An 8,668-nucleotide genomic window follows, 5' to 3' on the forward strand; every position below is an offset into this window, starting at 1 on the left:
GAGGGGGGGGGTGGTTTGACTCTAGGTGCACTAAGGCATATGCGGCCCTTAAGGCTGCCCTGAGCTTCAAACCGAGGGACCATGTGGCTATTAGGGACTGTAGGAAGGTGTACACTCAGGCAAGGTCCCTGAGAAAAAAGGAGATCAAGGAGCAAGCTTGGCAACAACTGTTGACTGCCTCACAGAGTAGAGACCCTAGGGCTTTTTGGGAGGCAGTCAATGCATCCTTTTTTTCTAAGAAGGAGGCAGAAAAACTAGATATTGCTATTGATGAAAAAACCTGGATCGATTTCTTTACTAAGGTATATAAAAACGGGGAGGAGTCATACATGGATGACGGAAACCTTAAAGGGTGTGCAGAAATAAGGCGTGATTTTCACCCTATCACTATGGAGATTACCCTTCAGGAAGTACAGACGGCCTTATTAGCCAGTAAAAATAATAAAGCCCCGGGACCGGATGGGATCCCGAATGATATTTATAAGCTGGACATGGATGTCTGGGCCCCACTGTGTACCCGAGTCTTACAGGCTTGTTGTGCGATAGGTTTCATTGGTACATGGTCGGAATCGGTTATAATACCGATATATAAGAAGGGGGACAGGGATAGCCCATCCAACTATAGGCCAATTTCATTATTAGATTCCCTCATGAAAATGGCGGGGAGGGTGGTCTTAAATAAGTTACAGTTGTGGGCTGATGAACATGATATCTTGAGCCCAGTACAGTATGGCTTCCGTGAGGGGATGGGCACGGTAGAGCAGGTCCTAAATTTCGTGTTGTTACAAGCTAAATACACAAGGGCAAAGAAAGGTCAACTATATGCCATCTTTGTTGACCTTTCCGCTGCCTTTGATTGTGTGATACATGTTAAGCTTTGGCAAATTCTGGAAGAAAAGGAAGTTGATCCTGCCATCGTACTTTTTCTTAGGCAACTTTATTCGGGGGCAACTGCAAAAGTCAGATATGGGCTGAGGGGGGAGTGCACAGGCTCCTTCAGAATAGAAAAGGGGTACGACAAGGCTGCGTATTGGCCCCTTTTCTTTTTTCTCTTTACACAAATAAACTGGAGGAGGAATTGGGTGCTTGTAAAATTGACTCCCCAAAATATGGCAAAAAGTCCATTGTGTCGCTGCTGTATGCTGACGACGCAGTTTTAATGGCGAGAACAAAGGTAGGAGCCCAGAAAGCCCTCGCCAAATATCTTGAGTTTATGAAAGGAAGGGGCCTAATGATTAATGCCAAAAAATCTTACGTAATGCAGTGTAAAGCTGTAGCTGTAAAAGTCTTAAAGCAGCAGGGCTCGTAATTGAACATACTAAAACCTTTCCATACCTTGGGGTCACAATTGAGGGTTCTGGCTCCTGGGGGCCTGAGATTAAGAATAGGACCTTATCTTTTAAACGTACCATAGGGGCCCTAAAGAACTTTGCAGCTAAGTTGGGTAAAAGACACCCCGAGACTATGCTAAAGATCTACATATCTAAATGTAGAAGCGTTGAGCTATACCGGGCAGGGATTTGGGGGTATCAGGACGCATCGGCGATGCAAATTGAAGAAGTTTTTTTTTTCAGATACCTCCTTGCCCTCCCGAAAGGTGCTTCAGTTCTTAATTGCCACCAGGAATTGGGGATTGACTACTTATTAGATTTGATTAAATTGCAACCTGTTTTACTTTGGCGTAGAGTATGGGTGTCAGGGGATCTTATCCTAAATCAAGAAATTATAAGAGATGTCATGGGCCTTGACAACGTGAAGTGTATAGACTGGCTTGAATATATCAGGAAATTATTCACTGATATACAAATACCCGAGTTTTTCAGCACTCCAGCCTCAATTCAGAACATTTCAAAATCAGAATTGAAAGGGCTATGTATGGCCCATTTTGAGCTTCTTAGGTGTGTAGGTGAAATGACAAAAAAAACAGTCAGGGATCATCAATTGTTACTGACCACCAACAGAATCCAGCCGTACCTAGCAATGTGCAATTTGGGATTTGATTGTTTTCTCTTAACAAGATTTAGGTTCAATTTGTTCCACCGGTTAGTCTCATTTCCTAATAAAAATGACTGGTCTAGAACCTTGGCTGTTTGCCCATGCGACAGTATCTCTGTACAATCTAAATTTCATGTAATCTTGTTCTGTAAATTTTATGAAAGTGAGCGTAAAAGGTGGATCAAACAGTACTTGAAGCAATGCCGTCCTGCGTTTCTTACTTTGCAGCAATTAGGCAATGCAACTTGTATTATGGTCATGACTGGCTTTTTAAAAAGTGTTTTTAAGAAAAGGAACTTAGTCATTAGCGAATTCATTTGAACTGATTTAATACTGTTTTAATCTAGTGTTATTTATTGTAATGAAATGGTTTTTATTGATGTGTATATATATGAATGTTGCTTTTATGATTTTATGTAACAAAAATCGAATAAAGCTAATTGAATTGAATTGAAATATTGATGTGACTTTTTTTCAGTGTAGCTTTTATTTTCTGGAATTGTGCATTGTGCTCATAATTCCAAACCTTGTTTTGCAAAAGTCCCTTTAATCTCCTTCTCTGGCTGGATGCCAAATAAAATGTAAATGTCCATATTTGTACAGTGCGAAGGTGACAAGTAGCTGGGAAGATTAAGCGCGCCATTGCCCAGAGTCACACGGTGCTGGGTTGATCTGCTGCCGGCGATGGAACAGTGAGCCCCGAGTCCCGGAGTCCGTCACCCTGGCGGCAAGAGCATACCCATACCTGACAGAAGATTACTATACCACTGTTGGTAATCAAAATAGACAGAACACCTGGGATAGATTCAGAGGGAATCACCCAGTGACATTCTCAGAATCCTCGGGGGGGGTCAGATGATTCTGAGGCACAACCAGGCCCTGGCCGAGCAGACAATCAGCCAGGTCAACCTTTTTTAGATCGGGAGGCAAAGCCAAGACCAAAACCTGGTATCAGTACCCAGGAGAGAGACAAACGCGCAGGAAACACTACCAGTGTGGTCCTCAACTCTACTAAGTTATAACATGAACCAAATGGAGACTATCCCCATCTTTAACTTATCTCATCATGTTATGTCATCCATAGAGATATTGCTCTTGAGTAAGAGATTGTCCTTTGTTATCATAGAGAGAACAAATTTCTTCACCCTTTAAGCAGAAATGTTTCAGTTCTTTAGAAAGATAAGATTACATTTTTTTTCAGAGACAAAGAACCCATGACACAAGACTCACCGACAGGACTACGCCCTCCTTCCACTTTCTATCCATCAAATGGCATGATGCCACCAGAACTATTGACTTTCGAGAGGCTGGTCTTACAAGGCATTGACAGAATGAAAACAACAAGGTCATTTATTCCTTACAACATCACACTACTAGAAAGACAAGCTCTTAAAGCATTAAAAAGTGATGATGAGCCCATAATACTGAAACCGGTTGATAAAGGCGGGGGAATCCTAGGACCGCAGTTCTCTATACCCTACCCAAGGTACATAAGAGCTCTATGAGCCCTCCTGGTCGCCCGATACTATTGGGTTGCGGGTCCATTTTAGAACCCATTGGGATGTGCATAGACTATTTTATCAAATAATTTATCCCCTTGCAAGACATATACGTTAGAGAAACCATGTAACATAATATAAAACATTACATGTGTATTTGTAAAGTGCACGTTCACCCCAACAAGGTCTCTTGGCGCTGAATAACAGATGTACATGATTAATCTTGTAGACAGGATGCCTTTTAATATGGAAACTGACCTGTTAGCGACCTTAGACATTAGCTCACTATACACCAACATACCACAGACTGAGAGTATCGAAGCTATAGAAAAACTGCTAGAAAATAGACTCAGACCCGTCCAGGTACCCAAGAGTTTCATTATCACACTATTGCGCATTGTTCTACAAAACAGCTACTTCTTGTCCGGTGGTGAGTACTACCAGCAGTGCTCCGAGACCAGCATGGGAGCCGTTTTCGCACCCATCTAGCGAATATCTACATGGACTACGTGGAGCAAAAATTGGTTCTCAACAACAACAATGTGTACCTCTCCAACATTAAGTATTGGAAGCGGTACATAGATGACATTTTTCTGTTTTGGACAGGCAGTGAGCCTGACTTTAATTATTTCGTCATGTACCTCAACACTATCCAGACCCATCTCACATTTACATCCACAGTACATAAATCTACCATTGCATTCCTGGATCTTAACATTTACCACAACAGCGGAACACTTTACACTTCCCTCCACAGAAAACCTACTGAAAGAAAAACACTCCTCTCATACCAAAGCCAACACCCCCGTGCATTAAAGGATGGTCTGCCTTTTGGCCAATTCCTTAGGGTACGCCGCAACTGCACACACAAAGCAGAGTATATGCGAGAGGCTGAAATAATTGGAACCAAACTATTCACAAGAGGTTACCCCACAGACTAGTGAAGAAGTTCCTAAAGCGCGTCTGGCATTGCCCTAGAGAAGAACTTCTAAAGGCTAAAGACAAACCCAATCTCAACAAGATAGTATATGTTACTATATTTGACACCCATACCAATTAAGTCCGTAACCTGATCACAAGAAACTGGAATATAACACCTTTATTTGCTTACAAACGAGGGAAAAACTTAAGAGATCATCTTGACAGGTCAGCAACAGACACAAACAGGACCAATACACTAATTACTGCATGGGGTCTACCTAAAATGAAAGGGCACCACAAATGTGGAAACTGTGTTTCCTGTAATTCCACGTTTAACACCAACACATTTGAACATGATAATGTCAAACACAATTTAGAATCCTTCTCCAACTGTACAAAAGGAATGTTGTGTATTGCATATGGTGTCCATGTGGCCTCCCCTATATTGGACAAACACAACAACCTGTCAAAGCCTGTATTAGCCAATATTGCAGTCGTATACGGAAATCCGTCAGAAATGCCCTCCTTGTATCTCACTACAACGAAAAAATAACACACTGCAGTGAGTTAAAGTATCAAGTAATTGACATTGCCACCTTACCTGAGAGAGGAGGTGACATCACACAGATACTTCAACGCAATGAATGCCCCTGGATAGACCGGGTTAATTCAATAGATGAAGGGCTCAACTCTGCTGAAGAATGGATGGGGTATGTCACTACCCTTCATTAAAAATCCTTCCTTGATTCTGTTAACTGACCTGCACTATAATCCTGCTTTGCCTTTTTATTCCGTACGCGCAGCACAGTGATTACTGGGGGCTTATACTCTGCTTGTTCATATTATTGTACATGGAATAATTGACATGCAATGAGAAAATTGTAAGCATCAGAGCAACACTCATGTTGTCACATTGTTTAATGATTCGTAATACTGCCCGTGATTCTGAACCTTCATTGAGACATGTTTAGATCATCAGAAGAATCTCCGCCTGATCATAGGAATACCTCTTGCATATTGGGCATTAGGAATTTTAATCACGTTCCTGGGCTATGTAAAAGATATTCACCTGCTCCCTTCAGGAAGTACTTATTGCTTATACATTAGAAATATTAGCACTAGCCAACAGCGCGGCCAAACCCACTATGTGCCACACTCCTGAATTCTTTCTTTTACTTCCAGAATTTCACACTGACGTCTTTTTTCACTTATCACGGTCACCGAGCACCAGATCGCTTGTTGCAGTGGTTATCACCACCAGGCCTGCCATTTACCTAGATTTAAGGGCGGGAAACGCTGTATACAGCATCAACCCTCCTTGTGGATGGATAACTGTGATTGTACCCGGACAGAAACCTGACTGTGGCTGCTTTGGATAAAACACACGATTAGCTCTGTCCCGCGGTTCGACTAAAATCAACGATCCTGGTAAGAATCGGCACATACGGCCCACATTTCTTTCCGCTCCTTTCCCTTTGTGCAACCAACCTCTCCCTTTTAAACCCCGCACACGACTTCAGTGCACTGACACTGTCCTCCGCACCAGGGCTTTAAGTGGGAAAAAAACTGGGGGTGCTCTAAAAGGGGCGTGGCTTCTCTCATAAAGGGGTGTGGCCTATCCAAGTAGGGGCATGGTCTATCCGAGTAGGGGCGTGGTCTAAATCAAGATAACTAGCATTGTGTGCTTAAGAAAATCATGAAGTCGCATCCAGCAAAGGATAATAAAATAGGCAAAAAAGTATATTTATTAAGTATTAGCCATACAAATACCAAACACTTTAAAAAAACATGTAAAAATTATTTATATTACTTAGAAATCTATTGCAGGATTCCCCAAAACCCTTGAAGATATTCAGTGTGATTATTTTGCTGGGGTTTCTCACAACAATTTTCTTCAGCGGACCTTCTACCTTTTGCAAGCCAACTCTTCACATACAGCTTTGCATCAAATGTTTCAAATGGAGGACCATTGAGTTTTACCCATAGGCATGAAGAAATGGTCTCTACAAGAAGAGAGGCCCTTGTTGGACAAGCAATTAAGTTCATTGCGCTGAAACCTCTCTCGCAATCCGCATTACTTGCTGGCAGGGTTTCCATGCAAACTACTAACTTTTTTAATGCTTCAGGGGTTTTCTTTCCACCAAAATCTTTGAAAAGTCTAAAAGCTTGGATAGTATCTCTTGCTGGCAGCTGAAACTCTGAACACAGTTTCTGGATATCTGTTTCCCCATAAAGAATACATTCATCACCAGAAGGCAAGTTGCTTGCATCTAGCACACTGAAGCTGGCTATAAGTTCTTTCTCAGAATCCGGGGCACATCGTTTATTTATATTTACAGACAGGCTTTGGTAAAACTGATTTTGATTAAGGGCAACAGAGTTGCTTCTACCATGGGAAAGAGGAACATTCTTGAATTTGCCCTCGCCCACTGCTCTCTGAGCCGCAGATGCAAACTCCCCTGGGGAGTCCTTCTTTGCTATAAATATGCGTACTTGACTAACCAAAAGTCTGTGGGCATTAACAATTGTAATTTCCCTCTTCTGTAAGGAGAGTGATAAGTCTTTGAGCTCTTGAAGTGCATCACACATTACCCCCAAATCTCTGATAAAAGAATAGGATGTAAGCTTCTTCAAGAGACCTTCATACTTACTCCGGTCTCTTATGGGTCTGGATGGGTCTTTAGAAGCATTCTCAAAATGTTTGCACAAGGCAGGGAAGCAGTTCCAAACAGCTTTCACAGATCTGTAACTGGATGCTACCCATCTAGTATCAAGCATTTTCCCTATCTTCTGAAGCTGTACACATAGCTCGCTGGCGGCAAGATTTAGCTCTCTCTGGTTTTTTGGTGACATGCTGTATGTGGCATACAATGAGTCCATGAAAATCTTGAAGTGATTGACCCCTGCAACCTCATCAACTGTATCTGCCACAGCAAGTTCTAGTCTGTGAGCCAAACAGTGCCATGTCAGTACAAGATTTGGAAATTCTGATTTCAACAATGCTACTACTCCTCCTTTTTTACCAAACATAACTGCTGCTCCATCAGTACATACCGCAATCAAGATATCATGAAGCAGACTTTTTGTGAGTCCAACTTTTTCAAAGTAGCTTAGGAGAGCGGTCTTTACGCCAATAGCATTAGTTTCTGCCAGCTCCAGGAGGCCAAAATAGATGGTCACTGGGGTACTTTCATTTCCAAAAATGCCACGGAGGTAGATGATCAAGGTAGAAGCATTGCTAATAGAAGTGCTCTCATCAATTAATACTGTGATCTTTGGTTTGTGTTGTCTGATATAACAGACCAATCTTTGTTGCATTTCCAATGCAATGTGTTTTATTATTTCAGTTGCAGTCACATTGCTGTGCAAAACACGTCCCTTTGCGCTGCCATTCTTTGCCTGAAGGAGAATTAGATCAGGGTGGTCAGTGAAAGGGCGATCTTTTTTTGCCAAGTAGTAGGCAGTGTCAAATACCCTGCATGTGCTCTCCATATGTTTTGCATTACATTCGTGTACTGCCACCACCAAATTATTTTTCTGCTGAGCTGTAAGAATGTCCTCAGCTGCCAAGTGACCAGCGCTCGCCTTATGCTCCATAATCTTCTTCCTGAGCTGTTTCTGCCTGAAAGCTTTTCCGTCACCGGAAGGACCAACCTCGCCATCTGCCCACACTTTACTTACGCGCATGTCTTGGGTGTTATTGTGCACTGAAAGACCTGTTGATTTAGCCCGTTTACAGGAAGAACATCCAATATTGCCTGACTTACGATACAACCATTTATATTCCTCCTGAAAGTAATACCACTGTTTAGTGTTCCAGCAGTCAGGGAGTTTGACAGTTTCTTTCTCTGGCACACGTTGAAGTTTTTCTAATGGTGGACTGTCCCTGTCAGACTCTTGCTGGGTTTTACTAGCTTCATCACTAGTTGGTTGCACTGGACAAGACTCCCCTGTAACACGCTGGCGCTTCAGTGACTGTAGGAAGTCAATCATTGAAGACTGCATAGACTTGCACTTCAGAGCAGAAGCAGATAAGCTACTAGTAGCCATGGTAAATGTAGAACTTCCTTCTTGGAGGCTGGACTGGTATATCTGAAAAAGAAAAGAAAATCTTGCTCTGCTGGTTTCCTCTGCTGATTTTGGTTTCCAGGTGATAAGGCCTTCCTTCACGAAAATAGAATATTGAGCCTCTTATCTGCAACAAAAATTGAATAGATTACGCCAGTGATCAACAATGTTTAATTGAAGTGCCA

General features: G+C 42.2%; 1 protein-coding gene across 1 annotated transcript; it reads right to left on the reverse strand.

The window, feature by feature from the left end:
- Positions 1-6,233: 6,233 nt before the first annotated feature.
- On the reverse strand, positions 6,234-8,465 carry LOC144752852 (E3 SUMO-protein ligase KIAA1586-like). Its single transcript, XM_078640691.1, has one exon. The coding sequence runs from the start codon at positions 8,463-8,465 to the stop codon at positions 6,234-6,236; it is 2,232 nt and encodes a 743-aa protein (XP_078496817.1).
- Between the last annotated feature and the right edge of the window lie 203 nt (positions 8,466-8,668).

Source organism: Lissotriton helveticus, chromosome 5_1 (assembly GCF_964261635.1).
Source record: "Lissotriton helveticus chromosome 5_1, aLisHel1.1, whole genome shotgun sequence".
Taxonomy (NCBI): Eukaryota; Metazoa; Chordata; class Amphibia; order Caudata; family Salamandridae; genus Lissotriton; species Lissotriton helveticus.

Excerpts from the sequence above, each read along its gene's own strand:
- LOC144752852 (XM_078640691.1), bottom strand. The coding sequence starts at position 8,465 with ATGGCTACTAGTAGCTTATCTGCTTCTGCTCTGAAGTGCAAGTCTATG.